The sequence below is a fragment of the Pempheris klunzingeri genome, chromosome 24, assembly GCF_042242105.1.
Source record: "Pempheris klunzingeri isolate RE-2024b chromosome 24, fPemKlu1.hap1, whole genome shotgun sequence".
NCBI lineage: Eukaryota > Metazoa > Chordata > Actinopteri > Acropomatiformes > Pempheridae > Pempheris > Pempheris klunzingeri.
In genome coordinates, this window is record NC_092035.1 from 10841729 (window position 1) to 10865014 (window position 23286).

At 43.5% G+C, this 23286-nt stretch overlaps 1 protein-coding gene across 2 annotated transcripts in view; it reads right to left on the reverse strand.

Annotated features, from left to right (window-relative positions):
* Positions 1-3530: 3530 nt before the first annotated feature.
* Positions 3531-23286, reverse strand: part of LOC139223725 (rho GTPase-activating protein 6-like) — a 66475-nt gene continuing 46719 nt past the window's right edge. For both annotated transcript variants that reach the window (XM_070855708.1, XM_070855709.1), the window contains exons 2-14: positions 19667-19826; positions 16279-16350; positions 13456-13604; positions 13204-13332; positions 12896-13091; positions 12735-12790; positions 10682-10832; positions 10428-10576; positions 8305-8484; positions 7251-7342; positions 6888-7138; positions 6716-6799; positions 3531-6542 (exon numbers count right to left, since the gene is read on the reverse strand). In XM_070855708.1, the coding sequence (XP_070711809.1) occupies positions 5965-6542; positions 6716-6799; positions 6888-7138; positions 7251-7342; positions 8305-8484; positions 10428-10576; positions 10682-10832; positions 12735-12790; positions 12896-13091; positions 13204-13332; positions 13456-13604; positions 16279-16350; positions 19667-19826 (2247 nt within the window). In that variant the 3' untranslated portion in view covers positions 3531-5964. The remainder of the gene's footprint in view (positions 6543-6715; positions 6800-6887; positions 7139-7250; positions 7343-8304; positions 8485-10427; positions 10577-10681; positions 10833-12734; positions 12791-12895; positions 13092-13203; positions 13333-13455; positions 13605-16278; positions 16351-19666; positions 19827-23286) is intronic.

A 23286-nucleotide genomic window follows, 5' to 3' on the forward strand; every position in this document is an offset into this window, starting at 1 on the left:
CTCCAAAATGTGATAAAACAACATAAAATCCATGAATTCTTAACTCGCTCCAGGAGTGGGGATGAACTCTTGTACTGGCAATTACAAGTGTCTCTGTGCGGATGAGTTCATGCGTACCTATTCGTGCATGTGTGTTTTTCTGGCAAGTTGTGTTTTGGCGTGGCCAACTGGATAACGTTACTGCGAGCCAAGTCATTAGCCACTGAAATAAAGCAGCTTTGTTTTGTTGTCATGGTCCACAAAATTCTATTTAAAATCAGGCTCCCTTCCAGAAACCAACAAAAAAAAAAAAGGGGACTAAAGAAAATAGAAGAAGCGCACTCAGAGTATAGTATCTGAATAAAACTGCCTCTCTGCCTTCACTAATCACAATTAATGACAACCTCCTTGAGCAGAACATGACATGCTCATTTCAAACATCACTGGCGCACAGTAGACACTTTAATTGGTGTTATGAGGGCTGGACGGTGGAATGAGAAACGCATTTCCTAGGATTAGCTGATGAGCGAGGGAGAGCTGAGCAGAAAGAGAGGAAAAATCCAGCGAATAGACTGCTCCTCGGGTTGCTCTTTTGGATCGAAGGACGCATGAAAAGATTCTAATTACCTTCCAAAGTTTGCAGACTTGGGGTTGATCAGAGCTCAGATAAGCTGCCACTAAGGGACTGGTTAAAGTGACTTAATTCTCATTATTCCTGGAGTCCGTTCCGAGGAATGAGGGAAAGCAAGTGTTCATCCTCCACATTATCTCTATTTCAATTATTAGCCCTCTCCCATCTGTCAGTCACACACTCTCTCAGTCTGTCCCCTTTGCACACAGAGTTAGACGCCCAAATGCTCATCCATTACCTTTTCCAATGTGTTTTAATGGTCTTCTAGCAGTTAATTTCACGTATCTGGGGGTCTGTGAGGTGATTTAGAATGCTATAAAGCAGGGCCGAGCAGAATCGAAAGAAAAAGCCATGAATTAAAAAAAGAATCTTTTCTCAATTCCCTTTTCCTTTCTCTCCCCATCGCAAAGCCATCGACATTCACACGGCTTGGACTTAGCTTTGTGACTTTCTGTGGCTAAATTCATGTAATTAATTCATCATTTGTAGTTTGTGGTTGGGGTGAGATGCAATTTAAAAAAAAGAGAAAAAGAAAAATGAGTTCATCAAAGTTTGCACCTGCTTCAGAAAGCTATTCAAGGCTCTTGACTGACCTCTAGTGGTATAATTGGGACACTACACCCATCCCTTTTTAACACCCAACACAAAATCCAGTTTCCAGAACATTTTTTCAGACACATTTGATCAAGAGCAGTTACTTAGATAATGAAAAACATGCTCCAGTTAGCCGCCAAAGAAACAATCATTGAGTGTGTGCCACATACCAGGCAGACTACCAAAACAGCTACAGGAGCCTCGGCTTGTGTTTGCTGGACTCCCCCTGCAGGACTGTGACATCACTTTTCTAAAAGCAGCTCTATTATTTGGTGTTTTGATCATAGTCATGGAGAATGGCACCTCGGGCACATCTATGTAATTTCCCATGAATGCTGAGCTGGCTTAGAATCTGTTGCTGCTTTACGGTCGTGTTTGTATCAACTCATCAAACCAATCGGTGGTCTGGTAAATAGGGGTGATTTCATCCTGGGAGACCCATGGAGCACATGTGTGTTTATTAGCATGCACCTTTCCTGTTAATGGGGTAAGAAAGGAACAGGCAGACATCTGAGCAGGATACAAGCTCCCAGACTTGTTGGCTTGCTTTGGCCTGAGCCCTGCTTATACTTTTCTGCCTTTCTGAGAGATGACTCATCTGACCATCTGACATTTTTCCATTGCTCACCAGACCACTGCTTCTATTTTTTGCACCGCTTCACTCAGTCATGTATTTTTCAAGTGTAATAAGGGGTTTTACACACCGCGGTTCAACCCTCGTCAAGTTTTTGAAGGTGAGACTTTGACACTCAATTTGACATTTACAGTCCAGTGACTCCCAGTTGGCTTTGTTTTCTCTTTTGTCCTTGCATCAGGAGACAGAGGCACAGCCGTCACGGTTAAAGGCTGAGAGCAAAATCTTTCCCTCAGACTTCCTGGCTTACGTTGCTTTTGTCAGTGTGGAGGATCCCTCAAAACTGGATCTCACCTTCTATCTCCTGCCTGCTAACTGTCAGCAGTCTACGTCGCTTTGATTTCCTCTTGAAGCCAAAAAGCTGCCAAAATAATCAAGACAACACACTCATACAGAAACACTTTACTTCCTAGTCTCTACCTTTTTAAGTGTTACTCAGATTTCCAACACTAGTTCTTTGAGATATGAGTTTGTGTTTCCCCCCTCAGTTTGGAATTGAAAATCCAAATATGAATTTTTCAAAAAGAAAAATACCTCTTTTCAATTCATAATGGAAAATGTCTCAAAAAGTAATGTTGCATTTATCTTTCATGATAGCAAATTCTTATTCGTTAGTGCACTCTGTGTGGGGAAGTTGGAGAGTTCTGTGGATCCTTGAGCGGCCCGCTATGGGGAAAAATTACACCACTATGACCACACGTAACAACAATGGAAAGCCACCCACCAGCAAAATATGTCCCAGCGTTGACTGAACCAGCTTTGTGCTGCAGGAAGTCACACCCGGGACTTTTTCTGGCTCTTTAGGCGTCTTTAAAAAGCACCTAAATGGTGAACTTTGACTTAAAAAGCAGCAATGTCACTTGTCTTTGTAGAAAATAGAAAGAAGAAAGCATCTTCTTGCTCTGCCAACTGAAGATAACTGACAACGCCACTTTCTTTCTTAGACAAAAAGCACCGTGAACACACCCAGCTAACAGCGGCGTCTGCTTCTGAATGTGGCCGGACAGCGGCGAACACTCAAGAGGACGATTACGACTGACTTCACATCCACACTGACACGCGTGACGTGTGGTCTGAGTAACTTTGGAACATTGTGAGGTAGATGATGGACAGGTTGGTACCAGGAAGTCAGAATATGAGAACACATGGAAACACATCCTCAACACACACGGTACAGTGTTGTTCTGATGTATCATGCTCCTGCATGTATGTCACACCACACCATGAGGTACTATTTTCTGCAATGCATGGCAGGAAAAGCACAGGTGTAATTAATACCATTAACGGCTGCTGCAGCCCAGTCCTGTTGTATCATGTATTACGGGTGCTGGCTCACTGATATCACCTCCTCTTACTAGCCCAAGTTCCACCAATGTTCCTGCTATGATGATTTAATACAGTGCAAACTCTACCTTAAGCAACGCTCAAGGCCAGATTTGGAAAATGCACCCTCCTGATGAGCGAGCACAGCTCCCTGCACTAACCACAGGTGTTTTCAATCACCCTGACTGATTAGACCTCCAGCAAGGTGAAAGCGGGGGGGGGCTGTAACTTGTCCAACTCTCACAGGTGCAGCAAGAGAAGAATGAGGGAGATACTAATCAGCTTGTACGCGCTGGAGCGGACTCATTTTCTATTATATTTTAGGACATTTTACTGTACTTTCCAAAGCATTGACTTCAACAGCAGGCGTAAACTGTATCATATTTAATTCCATTGTTGTAGCATATTGATGACACACAGTAACAAAAGCAATTACCAGACATTCAATTACAACTTGGACCCAGTAAACCCCACCGAAAAATAGCAACAATAAACACCGTAGCACTACGTTCCTCTCAGTTCCGTTGTGAAGTCAACGAGACAAACATGGTTTTGGTTTTGGGGGAGAGAAAGTTAGGACCATTTTAGGATTATTCTCTCCTTTTTTTTTCCCCCCCTTGAATAAAAATTGTTATATTGTATTTATATATTACAACACTCAACAGAAAACAAAGTAAATTAAAAAAAATGTAACAAAATATGAGCAATTGAGCAATGCATGGAGAAACGGCTTTTTAAGAGCAACACCTATGGCACGTTTTATTTCCTCACACAGATTTACACATTTTCACAAAAGGTGCTTATAATGAGAAAGCTCACTGGTTCCAAACTGAGCACAGATGGGCCCAACAGGAACGGCGAGCTGTGGGCGGCAGCAACGTGCTGTTGCAGATGGTTCGACAATAGATGGCGCTATAACCTTTACCACGATCCGTCCGCCTCTTGCCCTCCTCAGGCTCGCTACCACCGACTCCCCAAAGCCACTTTAAGGTGGCAAATCAAAGCAAAAGAAGAATTATCCACGGTGGGTCTCCAGATTTTATTTTTAATGCTGACGTGGCTTCAAATGAGCAAATCTAACACCATAACTTGAGAAAATGTGAAATATTTGCCAGCAAATACCCACTTAACTGTGACATTTGGGGGAGTTTGAGCAGGTTGGTTGGAAGAACAGTGAAATTGAAATGAGAAAATATATGAGAAACGTTTTTTTTAACTTCCCAGCACCTTAGTTGGGCCTCTGGAGAATCATTAATCTTTGTGAGTTTCATTATAATGAAAAAAAAAAAAATGGTTTCAAACCTCTTACACTATAATATTCAGTCTAGCATGAGAGGTAAAACAAAAGTCATGTGAATGGATTACCGTTTATCATCACACTGTAATGTGCTGCGATGGAACTTAGTGACTGCAGAGGGTTTTGTGTTGTTGTTGGTCAGGTCACTCATACTATTAGTGGAAATTCATACCAGTGTTGGTGAGCTTTGAACATGGGAAGTGAAGTTCCAGACCGCCGTTCATATTTTGTTCCAATATAATCAGATTTAGGTCAAATAAATCCCATTTTTCCCACAATCTCAGGAGGCCGATGCACATTTAGACATTAAAAAAATGGATATTCATTAAGTGGTCCAAGCTTTCATCTAACTTTCTTAATTTATGCTTCAGCATGAGTCATTTTATGAACAGATGTGAACAAATGTGATTCTCACACCGTCCTGATGACGAACTCCTGTTTGGCTCTTAAAATGAGCCTCTTAGTTATACTTGTATGAAATTCCCACCAGTGTCACAAGCTCTTGAGTCTTTTTCAGAAATGAATGACTGAACGAAATGAACACAACTGTACGATAAATATCCCCAAGTAAAAAAAAAGACAGAGAGAGACAGAGAGAGAGAGAGAGAGAGAGACTTTGGCACATTGTTCCTGCAGTCTAGCAGGTGGCAAGAGCACATATAAGCAAACTTAGAGCTGAGTGCTTCATATTTAGGTCTAAGCATTTTGCCGTAAGTGAAATATTTTACATTCAACATTAAAAAAAAAAACAGCAGTCTGACATACACCAACATTTAGACTGCCAGTTAAAGGGCTGACTTACTTTTAAGTAGATTGGAAAATAATATACTTTACATGTCAATTTACATATATATTGTTTATGCATGTTTGTATATATACAGTCCAACGTAATCTGAAGGTAAAGTATTTCAACATTTGATCTTTTTAGACAGGTGTGGCTGAACTACTATACATTACCAGTACACACACACACAAAATTCTACATTTAGCAGCAATTACTAATGCATACATCTTAGTGTCTTATCTTAATGGAAAGGTTGTAAAAACATAACACACTAAAGAAACAAATGCTTTCCTATTGTTCTCCATTGAGATATGAAGACTGAACTCTAAAGCTCTAAATAGGAAAAAATGGTCTTGGTAACATTCTGAAAGGAGAGTTTTTTGAGGTATTTCTGGTGGGCAATTTTTAATATATATATATAAAAAAAAAAAAACATCAACACATGGGGTAGGAACAGAAGCAACTTTTTAACATCCATACTAAACAAGAAATACTAGTGGCTCTTGGATGTAAAAGTCTGTATAAGGCAGCAGCTGCACACGTAAACAACAACGCCATGGCGCTAAGATGCAGGAGAAGCACAGGCGGCTCGTAGAAAGAATGAAATCCATGGATGAAAGGCAGGCTGAGAGAAAACACAATGGGTGAAATAAAGGTAGGAGTGATTGTCATTAGAGGGGGTTTGAGCGTGCCGTTGGTTGGCTGCAGTTCACGCTCTGTGTTCACACCAGCGTTTCAGGCAGTGCGTCAGCATTGTCCGAGGACAGCAGCTGCCAGATCTGCCACCGGTCCCTCTGCCAGTCCTGCCACTCTGCGCTATGCGGCACCATTTGGGCCTCCGTCACTGCGGCCGAGTTATTCTGCGCTGCGCTCGTCCTCCCGTGCTGCTGAGCTGCTGCGAGCTGAGGTGAACTTTGCGAACTAGCCAGTCGATGGGAGGCGTTATAAGGGGGAGGACAGCGGCTGTCGTTGAGCGTGGCGGGGACTCCGTCGCCAGTGTTCGCCGCGCCTTGAGGTCGGGATGTCGGGTTAAGTCCACTTGCCCGATGGACCCCTTGCGTGCTGTTAAGGAGCGACGTCGCAGGGGGGCTGATGCTGAGCTGCAGGCGCGGATGTATCGCCTCCAGATGAGGGCTGGTACACACTCTGGTGACCGGGGGGTGGGGTCTGCACTCAGAGAGGGTGCCGGGCGCCGTCTGAGTCCGCTGTAGCCCTGCCTGCTGCCTGCCATCGCCATGGAGTCCATCAAGACCTTCCTGCGAGCTGCGGGAGCTCCCTTCTGACATGTTGCCATGGGAACCTAGAAACAGAACATCAGCTACATCAGTGGAATTAATTATAGTTTAATGAATAACAAGGGATACACACATCAGTAGTAGGTGCTTGACATAAAAATGAGGGAAAAATGCTCACAACACATGTTTCATTGACAAAATGTATGCCAGGTGTAACTTCATTTTAAAAACTGTTTACCTGTGTATGCTTGATCTTTGAGTACTGGTTTCAGAGTAGTGTGCCATGTCCCCCAAATGTTAGCATGCTCCTCTGATATCGAGTCTGAGGGAAGCAAAACAGAGGTCAAGTTCTCCTCCTTACTCAGTTCACAGCCTCTCAAGATGTAATTTATAAGCACTATATAGTTCACCTTTGGTACCCCAAGTGTCAGCTCCAGGCTCCCTGCTCCAGCCGGCCACCTGCCCCACCAAAGTGTACTGCTCTGGGACACGGAAGAGCTGTTCCCCGCCCGGGCTACCCGGCTCCCCCCTCCGCTCGCTCAGGACTGGAGAGTTGTTGTCATAAGGGGACACCTCGCCGCTGGACGCCTTGTTGGAGTCGCTGGAGGACCGGCGCTCGCTCAGGGTGAAAGGCTCCTCTGTCTGCAACAGGTCAGGGCTCCTGGGGGTTAATTACAAACAAAAATAAGGATGAAACGCACAAAGACAGAGAGAGAAGGAAGCAGCAGACCACATACATGTGAACACATTGTTTGTTGACATGGTTAACTCACTGTGATGCTTTCCTTCTCAGAAGGTAGTCCACCACATCTGGATCAGTCTCCAACAGACTCATCAAAACCTCATTTTGCAGATCAGGAGGCACCTGAAAAAATACAATAAATTCGTATTCAGCGTGATTTTATTACAATCTCTCACTTTCTAATTCTAATTTTTTTCTCTCATTGCTTGTTCAAGAGCCCAGTGTGAAAGCAACAGGACACGTCCAGCGCATTTATTAATCTGATCTTAATGTTATTAGTTGAATTTTAAGCTTATCAAACATGTGGATTGTAATGCTGCTCACCTTCAAATGATTTGAGAGGAAAAAGTTGCCAAATTCGGACATAAGCAGGTTATGAAGTAACCTTCAGATGTTATTCATAGAACTTGAGCTCCCTACAAATCTGTTTTTACTCACTGGGACTGTGCAAGTCAGTGCCGATTCACTATGTGCGATTAATAGCTCTTCATTGGCTTACTGCAGGAATGTAAGCCTCAGGGGAAGGGCAGTGGCAGATTACAAAACATTACGGTTTAAGGTTTCGGACCTGAAATGACCTGAACTGCCTGTCTGCGCTGTTTGAGGATCTCGGGAACAGAAAGGAACAAAAGCGACTGATGAGGCGGTAATCCGTGCAAAATCTTGACCTCTTCTGACACCACATGAAGGATTTCATGCTTGAATTTTCTGCTTTTATTTTGGAAAGAATTAGTTCAAGTTTCTCAATGAAAGGTTTTTGATGTTACTGCCAGCTAGCTGGTGAGATTTTAAGAATTCAGGTATGATTTTACCCAAAAAACATTTTGTCTTAGCTTCCTCCTTTATTTTCTAACCCTCCTTTCTCTCCGCTAAAGGCAGAGCGCTGTTTTCATTAACTAAGACACAACCATTGTCTGCTAAGCCAGGAGGGATTGTCTTACTTTAAGCCTACACAAGAATGTGAGATGGAAAGTGTGGATGAGTGAATGTGAGACTGTGTGTGTGTGTGTGTTTAGCAGAGGAACAGTAGAATGAAAGGAGGAAGTGAGGATGAAAGTTAGAAACACACATGCTCAATGACCGACCATAAAGAGGGTTTGGTAGCTGGCGATCATCTTCTGCAGCACGGCGATGACGGCCGTGCTCTCCTCGGCCCTGGCCGAGCTCTGCACGCTGAACTCCTTGTCCGAGCTCTTCTGCTTGTGGAGCAGGTTGGGGCCAAAGATGGTGGCCAGGTTCAAAGACGTCATCTTGTTCCCTGTGATCTGTATTTGGGGGAAAAACGGTTTGGGGTCAGACAAAAGTACAGCCTTGTCAATTGTTAAAGTCTTGCGTTGGGTTTTTTTTTTCCAGATCAATCAGAGTTAATGTTCACAACAAAAATTCTAGACATGCAAAGACAAAAAAAACACTTCTGTACATGTTACAGAACCGAAAAGGTACAGAACTTTTGTCCTTTTGCCTACTTTTACTTTTGTAGACACTGAGATACTTCACTGTCATATAAGTGGAGAGTTTAACCTGCTGATGGTGCTACTTGAAAAGTCAAGAGATCAACAAAGTTGAAGGAATTCTCTTCTGCAGACCATGAATGTCATGGCCATTTAATAGTTGTTGTGATACTTCAAAACCGCCCTCCATAGAACGACGCCACTAACATGGCTAACTGAAAGGACAGCAGCAGTGAGAATGAATGTACTAGCTTGCTGCTAGTGTGTGTGCAGCATGTGTGCCATGAAAGTGTATGTGTCAGTGTGGGTGCTGCCAACGGTGCTATTGACAGGCCTGCTGCGTCACAGGGATGTTATTGTAAAACTTGAGAGGGAAAACATCACGTCATTTGTATTTTGCATTCAATTTAAAAGCAGTTTTAAATGACTCGTATGGAAGTAGTAGAATTTAGATTGTTCCAAAAGGCTGGCAGCAGTGCATCTTTGTGCATTATTGCAGATATGAGGAACTGTTTTGCTCCCTTATAAGGAGACCTGAAAAGCACTGCAGAAATGACATCACAGTCCTTGGAGACATTTCTTCCTCCGCCCTTTTTCTCCTCCAGTTCCCACTTACATCTCCATCCTCCATCCTTTCATGTCGCTTTTCTCACTTCTCCCGCAAACATTCTGCAGCTCTTGTCACCCACCTCCCCTCTCTTGGTTTTTGCCACTTGGAGCAAAAGATGGATAAAAGGTGGCACATGGGGTTTGTTAACTCTAAAAAATGTTGCCGTGTGTGACAGCTGAATGTGTTTCTGTGAGGGTGGGGGCGATGATGCGCATCCTGCGACACAATTAGCATCTAAAGTTACAAGTTTTAACAACTCTTTTAGTGATGGATTTATTTTTTCTGCCTCTCTCCGAGTTTCCTGCCTTTCCACTCCCAGTCCCAAAGGAGCGACGGGAGCCACAAGCGACCCAAAGTATTGATGTGTTGCTCCGGGCCACAGCGTGAAACGAGTGTGAAACGTTCCCATTTCCTGTCACGATCTCAGATACCGATATCGGAGTTGTGAAGGGGGAAAAAAACACCCGCACACACACACACACACACACACCAGTATTTGAGTCCATTCTTATGTATGCACAACAACAAAACACACTTCTATCTGTGCACTAACATGCCAAAACACACTCTCTGCTTCTCTCACACACACATGCACGTCCAAGTCTATGGTTTGGTCATTAAAGAGACTGAACAGAGAAGGATATCACTGAAACCAAGCAGAGTCCTGATCATAGGTCATGATGTCACTTCCTCTATCCTCTCATGTCTACTATTTCTTCTATAGACCAAAGAAAGCACATGAAGAATGACACTTCACTGTAGGAAATTTAGACGGTTATAATCAGGAATAGTCCCGACCGAGGCTGACTCAAGCGAGTCAGCGAGTCAGGATTTTAGATTTCATGCAGCTCCCTCTGGAGCCACACGAGGCTTCACACAACTTTTTTCACACATGCAGTTTTGCCTCCTTCGACCTGTGAACAGACGGCTCGTGCAGGTTTCAGGCCTGACGAGGCACAGAGAAATATGTGTACATACCCGCCGCACAGACTGATTCCTATCACATCTTTGGTAATTTAACTCCAATGAGGTGGAAAGACGAGCTAAACAAAATGCTGTGTGCACACGACTAAGAGCTTTTTCTTTATGTTTCTTTTTTTTGCTACCTAATTCATAGATTTAGCGAATGATAAAAGCTGCCGCTCACCTCCTGTCCGTTTTTGTCCTGCCGGTCGTGGGCGTGGTCGGTCACAGTGGACAAAAACTCCAGGAGGCGGTGGAGAGTATCACTGTTGCATGCTGGGAGCAGGTAGACCAGCAGCTGAGTGACATTCTGCTGCTCGTCTGAGTCCAACACTGCAACACAGGTTGGGACGGATTGAGTGGAAAAGAAAAAACAAATGGACAAAAACTCCAACAAAGAATGAAGAAAGAAAAGGGAGGGAAAAGAGGGAGGCTCACATGTGGTGTTGATGAAGGCCGTGTAGAGCTCCTTGGTGAGGAGAGGGTCGGGCATGTCCCTGAGGAACTCCTTCAGCAGAGCGGCCACATCGTGAACGCTGTGCTCCTCATCCAGCTGCACGTCGATGCCGCGGTCAAACTCCTCACGCAGCTGAAGGAGGGAATAAAAAGAAAAGAGGGAGCAGAGGAAAAAGGGAGGAAAAGGCCGGGGTTTAGAAACATCCTCTGCACATAACAATGGACATTATATTCTGGGTGGCGCACACACCCACACACACTGACTTCCTCTTGGTCCTCTTGGTTTTACCAGAATGCATCTTGAACTGTTTCGATCTCACCTTTTGCATGACTTCCAGAGAATTAGAAAGCCATGATGACACAGCACATTCCCGTAAATATACCAGTTTTCACATAACGTTCATCGTAAATTGAACGAATAAATTCTGGTTTCACAGACATATGTGTAAATGTTGACATCAGATTGTATCAACACAGACCAGAAGAGAAATGGATGTTACAGATGTGTGAATACAAACCATTTATAAGTGAGTTTATAAGGAAGACGAGGTGTTATGAGCATACGCGGGTGCAGTGGTGCCACTCATCACAATCAATACATAAGTAATTAGGTCTATTTAATTCTATCTATTTGCCTCCTGCAAATTCCCAAATGGTGGCACAGACTAGTCTGGAAATAATACTGTGTTTTCTTTAATCAGAGAACAGCAGATCAATCCATTCAAGGGAACAAAGTGATTAGATTCAAGGGATTACACAGTGAAGTGATTTAACCACTTCCATCATGACTTCAACATTTTAATTGATGACTAGAAAAGTCATTGGTACGAGGTAATTTATCTGATGAAGTGCACGTACGGCAGTATTTTAGTGACTTTCCAGAACCACAGCACCGGTATGAAAGCCTCTGAATTCCCCTCTAGAAAAAAAGGCAAACAAAACACTGCCTTTCATAACCAGAACAACCTTTTGTGAACGCTCTTGCTGAGTCAGTGACAGTTGAGAAGTTCAAATGGGGGAAAAAAAAAAAAAAAGGAAAAGTGTCTCTGCAATAAGTCTTTGTGCAACAGGCTGAATAAACTAAATGGTGCTTACTCTTATATTGAGATATGCCACTAAAATATGTTTAATTGATTTTATCATACAAAACATCCACTGGGGTAACGTTTTAATTATGTGGCGTGTACATTGTGATATAAAACCTGCTCAGAGGAAGAGCAGGCAGCCCGCAATCAGAAGATCGCTGGTTTGGTTTGTGTCCTTTGGCATGACACTGAACCCTGAGGTGTATGAATGGTGTGTGAATGGGTGAATGTAAGGCTTTGAGTGGTTGCAAAGACTCGGCGCTGCACAAGCACAGCCCCATTTACCATTTAATGCAGGCAGCCTTGGACGTCTACCTAAGACATGTGCTTGTACCTGTTAATGAATAAATAACAACCCCGCCCCCCCCTGCAAATAACCAGTGAGAGTCTCTAATTCCCTGTAACTGCCACAAGTGGAAGTCAGTGTTGTAAAAACATGCAACAGAAAGGATTATGTAAAACTCATGCTGCCCACATTGACTGACCCATGAAGCTTAACCTCAATTCATGTATTCTTTTGCTGTGTATCACTGGAGTCAAAGGTCGTAGATGATGAAAGGTGTAGGAGTACAATAACTACACAACTCTGTTGGATCGCTGTCGTCAGTGTGTATTTCTTAGGAATAATCAAGGAACGTGTGTTTGGCTCTTCATCGCCACGGACAACACAACATTTTGCAATGACGTGTTGGTTACCACACAATCTATTCTCAGAAAGGAGGTTTTGTTTGTATGCTGTTGCCTCTACATGGATGGAAAAGAATGTGTGATTTCACAGAAAACGTTCCACTTTCGGCAAAAGTAGCCTCTGATTTGTTGTTAGGAAACACGCAGTGCGGCGCTGTGTGCCAAAATCTGTGGGCACAAGTGGCGCTTAAAGCGAGGATTCCACACAAAGAACAAGAGATTATGGAGTTCCATGTCAGAAATCGGTGTGAGGGAAAACTCACCTGTCGGACTCTCTTCTTGGAGCTTCCCACTCTAAAGATCCCCACAGTGTGCAAACCTGAGAGGAGAAGGGCAAAAGTTCTTGGACAATATGTTTCCAGCACCTGCCACTGTAGTGATCAGATGAACCAATGAATACGTCAGTGGTGAAGTTGCCGCTCACCGTATTTCTCGATTTGCTGACAGCAGCTGTCGACCACCCGGGGCACCTGCCGGTAGATGGGATTGAGGCTCAGCCGTTTGTCCCGGTGCTTCTCCTTTTTACTCGGCGTTTCGGCCGGAAGGGAGAGCTGCAGAGCCTCGAGCAGGCGGGACTGGTTGTCGTCCAGGTCTGTGATCGAGTCCACTGACATGCCTCCCTGGAAGTCAATCGCGCGTTTCATTCAAACAGATCCAACCGAATAAAACACAAGCACCTGATCCCTGGTCTGTGGCTCAGACAGGGATTCATGTTTTATTGTTTCGCCTCACCCTCCTGCGTGCTCGAGGTGCAGCCTCGGGCGTGTTGGGTGACGTTGACTCATTGGCTGTCTCCGACGTGGAGCTCAATGAGGAGTTACTGCTGGATAGCTCCTTATTGGACGGCCGCTTGGTCGCAAACTGCAGGACAGATTATCAAAGTCAGATCACAGACAATTTGTCTCCATCTATATCGATCATTAAACAACAGGAAGTATCTGAACTCAGGGATATTTTCAGTATTTCATTCACAAACAGGTAAACCTGTAAAATGGACGAGACGAGGTCGGAGGAGTCCTTGTGCTCTTCGCGCTGTGGGGGGTCCTGACGATAGGCGTCCTGACGCTGCCTGTGTGTTCTGTCATTACTTATGACTTGGGAGAGTGGTATGCTGAAGGCCTGGGGTATGCATTCTGGAGAAAAAGAGCATATAAAGGCAGAAAAAGGATGAGTGTAGAATAAAACTTTCCTCTAAGTGAAAACTGAAAGCACAATATGAGAGCTCTCTCTTTTATTTCTTCCTCTTCCTCCAAAAATAACTCTTTTAAGCAGAAACATCAAACACATCTCCAATGAAACTCTCCTTTTATATCCGGTAAAAGCCTCACAACACATGTTTACTGTGTCAGTTAAAGCTCATATAGTGCTGCTGCAGCACTACATCTGTTTTCCAAAATAAGACATCACAAAGAGAAAGCTGGAAACAAAAATCTGGCTATGACAGACCACTAATTCTAGTGCCTCTGGCCGAAATAACACAACTCCGATGCCTCTCACCCACAAGCAATGTCATGTTCTCCATGCAGGTCACTTTTAGAAGCTGCTCAGCGCTCACACACATATATATACATAATAGCTAGCGTGCTATCTGACTAGCTCTTATTTCTTTATTCCATTTTCACTTATTTTAAAGTATGATGAGAGTTTGCTTTGGCAAGAAGCTGCAACTCTGGTTAAGCAAAACCATACAGTAGCAATTAACTTGGGACTTGAGGATATGCACAGGGCTCGCTTCAGAGAGAGAGATGATGTCATACTGGGCCATCACAGGCCCTATATTCCATTATACAGAGTCCCAGAGGCTGAGCCAAGAGCTGAGAAAAAACAGTCCAGCTGTTCGGTAGGTGTGTGTGTGTCTTTGTGCGTGTGTGTGTGTGTGTGTGAGGCAGAGAAAGCAAAATGCATTCCACAACCACAAGTGGAGGGCTGCGGTTCGTGAACAACATGACCACTAACACTGTGACACAACGAATTTGCTCTGCAGCTTCACAGCGTTAGCGGGGCTTATGTAACCAGTGAATGCACACACACACACACACACACACACACATAGTGGCTTGAAGTGTACATTGCTTTGCAGACATAATGCACAGCACCTCACAGTGTATCAACGGCCAGAACACATTCATTAAAATGTGTCATCTTTTCATAAATCTACATTTTCCAGTCCTGCAGCACCTTCGCAACTGCAGCCTTGATTTTTCAGCACCATTTTTTTTAATACCTCGTTCTTATATTATATTAGCTGGATGGATTCATGAGGAGAGTCTCTCGCAGTCTCCTGAAAGTTATAAATAACATGAAAGTTTCGTTTTAATGGGCACAAAAAGCAAGATTTGTGCAGTTTACCAGCGAGGACAATACAGTGGAAGTCCCAAAAAGTATTTCAGAGACCAATTAGTAAATATTTGCTTTGACTGACAACTTGCTTGATACTATCTGAGGCAGAAACTTGCCCGCAAGGTACTCAAAGCAGATTATAACAGCAGTTAAACCTTATTTGCCAGTATAGTTTGACTGAGGTCTGGTCACAATAACTCAGAGTACTGTGGCTGCATCAAAGAAGCCTGCATTCTCCGTCTCTCTCTGTTCCTCTCTTGCAGAGAGAAGGCTGAGCCTGCTTCAAAGTGAATCGCAGGGCTGGTATTCGGGGAGAAAATTAAACTTAGAATCTGCTTGGCAGGTTAGACCGCAGTTACGTCTGAGCCATCTGCTCTGGAGGGGGTAGAGCCAGACATGTATGGTGGAGGGAAAACACACCTACACCTCGACTCTTGTGTTCCAGAAAAACAAGTATTTGTCCTAAATCTAATGCCGCTCTGGGAATAAGACCGGTTGTTTGCCTCATAATAATCAACTGTAGGTCTGAGGTAAACTGCTGTTATATTCACAGTTGCCAGTTGCCATTAGCAATATCCAGTTCTGACTGGCCAAAGCATGTGCATTATTTTCAGACAACACAGCTGTGACAGACTATAGCAGCTGTTTCTTGTATTTACTGGAGCAGTGAATATATGATATAACATAATTAATTCTCATTTTAATACCCTTTTGCTCCAAAACATGCATAAACTACACGCTTAGTCTGCAGGATTGAGTAGCTGCTCCTAACACATGTAATGTTTTCATGTAAATCTCAACACAAATGCTGTGTATGTATGTTGCCACTCACGGTTTGAATGCTGAAGTTCTCAGCTTGTCTTCTTCCTGTTCGGACTCTTAGGTTCTACCTCTGCGCTCTTGGCAAAAATCCTCTAAAGCATAATTAAGTTGCATGAAAATCCCCCAAAACAAATCCTTCCCCATTAATGCCACTTGCCATTATTCACTCATTTGTACAGTCAGTTACTTGAGAATTTTGCAGGCTCAGCAAAAATCAGCACTGCTGAATGTATTTTTGTCATTCCCATGTGTATTTATTGTAAACAAGCTCCCACAATCTCGTGAATTTGACAAGAAAAGCCGACTCATTTTATCTCCAGCTCCTCTCTGTAACCGAGCTCCTTTGACGACGATCCTTTCCCCTTTCTGCCAAATTTGCTTTGCTTAGTGCAGCAGAGTGGCTGCTTCTCAGAGCCAGTCCCCTTACAAGGAGTCCCTTCTCTTAAGCTAAATATAAACTGTCAAAGCCTGCTATACAGAAACTGTGTTTTTATAACCTCACTGTTCACCTGCCTCAGGGGTGGAGCCCACAGACTGGCCTTCTGTCTCACTGGCAGGACGGCCAGATGTTAGAGACAAGTTATAGAGAGAAAACCCTGCGAACTGGCAAAAAGTCAGAGTGCGTGTTAAAAGAATTTGGCATACCTTTGTCTTTACTCTTCTCTTTTGCAAGAGAGTCCAACTTCCTCCTCAGCGACTTTTTCCTCTTCTGTCCATCTGTGCCGGGGGGAAAAAAACAAAAACAAGAAACTAAATCATCTGAAACATAATGGTTTCCATATCTGCTGTATCTTATCTCCCTTATTATATCTAATGAGCTTATGTCAGGAATGCAGACATAAATTAACCACGGAGGGGGGGGGGGGGGACTGTCTCTGAACTCAAATTCATTTAACTGAAACGTCAGACATCAAAACATATCAAGTCGTTTATCTGCACTGGCTAATATGGGATAAACTGGGCCCTGTTTTTATGTATTTTGGGTGTGAAATGACTGATAGGTACAAAAACGTATGGAACTGGTCCAGTGGATCACCTCTGCCGGCACCTGAGAGTGGGCAGCCAGGGCCCAGGTTTAGAAATACCAGTTATCTTTTAAGGGTTTTCTTCATTTGGTTCCAAGGAAATATTGAACTGCAGTGCAATACATCTATAGACTTTACTCAGGTTTCCCCTCAAAAACACATTTTGCAACTTAGCATCTCAGCATTGAGACTATGTTTACTACAAATAGACATCTCAGATGTACAACAACTGTCAAATGGAACAAGAAACAGCACCTGAGTTATTACAAACAATCACATCAGCTGCTCTGAAATGGACGTTTATACGTGCGTACGTGACTGCTTCACAGCCAGGTTTTGGCCTGGAGTGCTCTCAAAGGAGGAAAGCCACTTTGTCAGCTGTCGGCATGATAAATGAGTCCTGAATATGCTGATTAATGATCAGGAAAATCTGGAAACTGTGGCACTTCCAACCTTAAGAAGAATCCTCATCTCGGGCCAGGATGTCAGTTTGTGAAACCTCAGCAACTTTTAATGCTATCATTCTGTCACTCTGCTGTTTGGTGTTTTGGTATCCAAAACCATCTCTTTTAGTACGCTTCAGATTATTTCGTCTTTGCTTTGATCTGCTGGTTTTGCAAACTCAGTTTGAACCTCCAGATGTTCCCTTCTGTTGCTTCCAATGAGTCACTTGCGGGGCTCAGGAAATTTAATCCTGCTCCCACAGCACGTTCGATGGCATTCTGTTACGTCAGCAGCAGGTTCAGCTCCTCCATGTGTCCAACCATTTCTGACAAATCTGAACAAGTTCAACATCGCTGCTGTTTTTTGCAATTTCATTGCCACTGCGGTGCTGCGTGAGAAACCTGCGTGTCCTTTAAAGACACCAAACTGGAAAAGAAAGTGCAGCCTTGAATCAGAGAGATGAGACGTGAAGTCTTTGGGTGTATGAGAGAAAACTAGGTGGGAAAAAGTGAGGAGGGGGTGTGACACAGGAGAAAGGAAAGCAGATGTTGTGATGGAGAGTGAAGGCAGTGAGAGACGGAGAGAGAGAGTGAGAGGAGGGGGGGGGGGGGGAGCAGAGATAGGAAATGGTTTAGATTTTTGACAGATGGCTCCCAAAGCCGTACGGAAATCCCCCAAACCTCCCCAGTCCAACTCCCAACCAGTTGTGAAACTGTCTGATGAACCTTTTGGTTCTTTCTGTCTCATCACACCCCCATCCCTCTTTGTCTCTCTCACTTCTATCTCTCTTTAATCTGTTTTGCGTTGTTGAAGAAACACTAGAAACATGACCCCCGGCTCTCGGGTAAATTTGAGAAACAGCAGGGCTGAAACCCACATTAGCGGCGCTGAAATAGCACTCACACACAAACGCACACGCTCTTACACACGAGTTGAAATATCTCCCTCGCAAGCACATGGCGGCTGTTAGGGGCTCTGGAATTCATAAGCAACACAGACAAGTACGTATTAAATCATGGTGGGGAGAGGTTTAACCTTCAGCTGGAATGCAAGGCCCGGGATAATCCACTGGCTGCTATGGCGGCCACTCCACTCCTATACAGTACAGAGAAAAATGCTACACACTGTGCAGAATGTAAAACATTAACTGAAAGCTCAAATTCTTTTCTTCAACTTCTGTTTTCGCAGTGTTATCCTATTGATTATGATCGCATTTCATTTAACCAAAGCAGCAACGCTGTAATGGAGTCTAATGGGGCTAGAAACAAGTGTTCAGGCAATCAGACAAAGTTTAGCCAAATTATCCAAACCAGTGATCCGGACCTCCAGGTTGGAACAACCCCTGGCACTTCAACCCAAGGGGTTGAAAGAGAGATCTGAGTGGTCACGAGATGATTAACATGACAGGAAAGGAGAAAAAGCATGTTTCTGCTGCAAAAAAACTACTACTTTCTTCTAATCTTTGAATTACCAGAATGACCCAAACCAATTAACCCAAATTAATGAGTCAGAGTGAGAAAAATCACGTTCATAACTCATAAAAATATGCAACCTGTAACAAGAGGTGGTGATAATTTACTAGGAGAGGGAAACCTAAGCAAAGATACTACTGAGTTGCATAATGGGAAATGTAGGATCTTTTGATTATTTTATTTATTTGCTCACTCTAGTATTCATATTTAATCTGATTACAGAATTGTGAAGGTTATTAAGTTGTTATATCTTGCTCACTTATTTGGTTTATATCGTGTGGCTTTATGTATATTCTTCTTTTCTATCTATAAACTGTGATGCATGTAGACACTTTTAGCATGGGCGGGCCCAGTGGGAAACAAACCACCAAGCCTGCCAGTTTTAGTTCAGTGCTCTGCCCATTCCTGCCATATCTGGGTTAATCTGTCTAATTTTGTCCTTTTCCAAACCCTCATTCACTTCATGGTTTGGTTTAAAAGACCAAAACACAGTTGTGTAGCTTTAAGGTACGGCCGCACGGACAAATACAGCCTGCTTTTGCAACATTTAGGACATTTTAATGGAGTCGACATGGTGACTCGTGGGGTGGCTGCACTCGGTCTCGGTCTCAGCTGCAGCGGAAAAGAGTCGCGTGCCGTCATGAGAAGGGGGGTCGACAGATACCACGTCAAACAGGAAGCACCCGATCCCAGTGTGAAGTATGGTTTACATCTGAATTCGTGTGTTGTCCCAGCTTCCCCAAACACAGACCATACATGACTTCCCTTAAACACACTTGAGGGATGACAAGAGGATGTGGTTAGAGACTCGAGCTTTGGCTTTACTTTATTGGACACTTTAAGGGAGCTGCTCGAGCTTGCAAAGCAAACTTGGGTTAAGAATATCAAATGAGTTGCGTTTGCAGCATGGAAGAGTTCCGGAGTCAATCACGGATGTGCTTTGACAGAGTTAACGGCCACATAAATGTCAGGGTCTGACATGCTATCTGAAGGATGTGAAAGCAGTAAATCCCACCCATCCAGAACTCGCAAAACACAAAAATTATGTAACTCAGGTCTGCAGTACGCATAAAAACACACACATGCTCTCACCTTTTGGCATGGTTATCTGACATCCTAGGTCATAGTCCTGGTGTAAGCGGGTGTAGGCCACTTCCTGGAGCCTGGCCCTCTCCAGCTCTGATAGGCTCTGGATATCAACTGGTGTCAGCCGCACACTCCGCCCCGACAGGCTGCTCCAGGTGAAATCACCCTGAGGTACACAAAAGTTAACACAAAGGATAAGACTATCGGAACATACAATAGAAAAGTAGGGTTTTCATGTCGTCTGTTAAACCCTCCGCTGCTGTTTTTCATCTTGAAAAAGTACTGTTAAATAAAGTTTCAAAGGCAATTAGCTTCAGCAATGTCAACAAATAGCTCTGTTTTGGTCTCCACCAGCTAGTGGAGACAATATTTGGCTCCATGGCTGATGAATGCTCCACAAATACACAGGGCTGGGCAGTTAGGGTACAGTAGTCATTTGACTTGATTTGAAAACTGGTGATTATAGCACTGACTATTTTTTCTCCACAATTAGTCTAGGTTTCTGAAAAGAGTCATCTTTTCATCTGGAATTAACCTGAGTAAACATATGAGCTTAGGAGTACATTATATTAGATAAAATGACATGCACAACCCTACAAACTAGAAAACAAATGTGAAAAGTCTGAAAAGTACAACACCTGCACCGGATGTTATTCTTCAGTGGAACCAAGGCCAGACTGAATGTATAACATTGAAGTAGCCTACACAGACAGCATGTGCCTTGGAAAAAAAATATAAAATCCTGTCTTTCTCTGAGGAGCAAGTGAGGACAAGAAGTGGCCTCGTACTGATGGATTTGCAATATGCTCTCCACGCACATAAACTAGCATAAAGAATGCATAACGGAAGAGATGTTAGTATAGCGCCGGAGCGTATACGGAAAGAGTCATCGCGGTCGTTTTTCAACCACAGACAGGTTAACTCTGCTGCTTTCGGCTTAATCTGTGATCAAGGTGGAATTGAATTAAAGTGAAACTGTAATGAATTGCTGGAGATCCATGGACCGCTTTGGCTTTGAACATGTGAGTCATCTGAATCTTTGGTCATGCATTCCTCCATGTCTACTGAGAGTAGAGGTCAGGAAGAGGGAGAGGTTAAGGAATAAGGGGGGGAAAGAAAGACAATTTATCTAATGCCTTATCCAGACAGAGGGCTTACAAGTGTATTCTAATGTGTCTGTGTTTATGTGGTCTTGATTTTGCTCTGCTGCAAGCTGAGAAAAAAACCATTTCACATCACAGTTTACATCTTAAAAACATTACATTCCATCATGTCTTCCAGCGCTGGAGACTCGATGCCAAGAGCTTCACTTTATCTATCGATGATATTTTCTTGAAGTCCTTCCTCCTGCTGTTCACTCCCTTGTTATTTGACCCCCACTCAGTGCAGTGAAGCAACAGAGCCATTCATTCAGCCATGGGAGGAAAACAAGATGTGGAAACGGGCAACCTGGAGAGCCACCTGAGTGTGTGCGCATGTGTGCGTGAACGAGTCCGTCACGAGTCCAGCGAGAAAACAAAAAGCTGCATGTGCCCCCCCCACCCCTCTAATAGAGCATTTTATCCAGCTGTTACTGTATGTGTGTTTTTGGTGTATGCCATTCCTTATCGCTGGCTGAGGAAACCTTTTTCCCTCCTGCTTGACCTCACACGCAGCTTGAGGGGGCGCACACACATGCACATGCCTGTACACAGCCACACACACACACACACACACACACACTGCTAAAGAAAAGACAAACAGTTGGAAAAGTTAAATAGAGGCCTCTCTTCGGTCGAGCCGGTTCTGCCCAGCAGGGTTTCTGAAGGGGATGGATGAGCTTCAGTTCTTAAGTGTCAACCTGTGGAATGCTGACAGAAGAGCGAAGGGGGAAGACTAAATCCTGGTGTAACGGCTGGACTCCGAGCTTGAAAGCCTGTTACCTGCAGGGACGCCCATTCAGATTTACAAACCGAGACGTTCCAAAGCCAACCTTCATGGTTTAACTTTTGACAAAGTAAATTCTAGACTAAATATCTTTGAAGGGGTCAAAACACCACATCTGCAACCAACCACCTCCAATCACACTGATAGATTTCTTCGCTAAAAGTTTTCATTTTAGAATAACTTGTAAACATGCACCACCATTCAGTCTTATGACTGTGGGTAGCAGTTTGCTCCCCAATGCAGATGTTGTATGCAGATGAAATGTATTTAAAACCGTGTTTGGAAAGGAATAACATTCTGGCAGGGAAACACAGATTCTTTTTTTGGCCTTAAAGCAGTTATATGTCATGAGTTTAAAAATACCAAAATCAGCCAAACTGTTTGTTGCTGTTTTTTGCGGTGGAGTTAATAGAACTTTCCCATAGTTTGCTAAAACCCCCAAATCCCCAGAAAAAAAAATACAGAGGGTATGACTTCAGTGTCCTCAGTGCTAGCTATGGCTGTGTTCTTCTCATAAAAAAACAAAACAAGCCTCTGCCAAAAGGGAGAGTCACAAAAAGTGATCTAAGACGAGGATGGATAAAAACTCAAAAAACATGGATGTGAGCATGATGCTGAATGTGTGGAAAGTTACATTTTTCTTTTAATAAACCCCTTTTCCACATTAGCGCTCCACTTAATGGTGCGAAAAACACTGCTTTAGGGCCTTGAATCGCTGTGAGTCAACGGCCAAGTTTACCTACTCAGACATCCGAGCAGCACTGCAGCAATAAAGAGTCATTTTGAGTTCATGATTAAACACCGTAGAGATTAATGTTTTTTTTATCCTGCCAGGTTAGAAAACTGCTCACATCCAGCAACAGTCATCCAAGGTAATGATGGTCAGCTACTATGCAGTAGCCGAAATGCTGAGTTGTTTGGCTGTATCAGTTGAGTTAATGACCCACAAGGCAAATGTGGATGATAATATTATAATAGCTCTCCAGTCAAACCCATTGACGTTAATGGGATCGCATGTAACTGGACCACAAACCCATTGGTTCATTGATTCAGTGCTCATATAGGCTGCTCATCTCACACATGTCAAGCAACAGTGCACCTTAACACTGTGGAAAAACTTGGAAGTCAGCGTGACGAGGCTGCTTAGTGAGACGTAGCACTGTTTGGCTGTATAGAGACAAATCTGCCAATGCGCCATTGTCGCAATCCTTTAACTGCTAATGTTTGTCTCCAAAATATAGCTGGTTGCTAAGCCTTCACACACCTGCTATCATCTGTTTCCCTCTGTATTTATTAGAACTTTCAAACCCCCCACAGAGGATGTTTGCTGGAGTGGCTGCGCAGATCTAATCAGATAACCCTGAGGTTAACAAATGTTATTTTCTGCCACTTAATCCAATTTTGCATTTGCAGAAATAAGTCCGTATAAATCATGAATATGCTTTGCATTCTTTTACCACATTTGTGTCTCATCCTGTTCTTGAAGCGACAAAGCTTGGAGAGAAGTCTCCCTATTTAGCATTCATATATCATTTACATACACTTGGCTTATATAAGCATCATAGTTCTAAAGCACTCATTAACTATTTATAATCTGCTTATGAATGCTAAACTTAGATTGAAGTGTTACCATAGCATGTTATGTATATAAAGTACTGTCCAAAGTCTTGCTGCAAGGCTTGTGTTAGATCTAGCAGTTG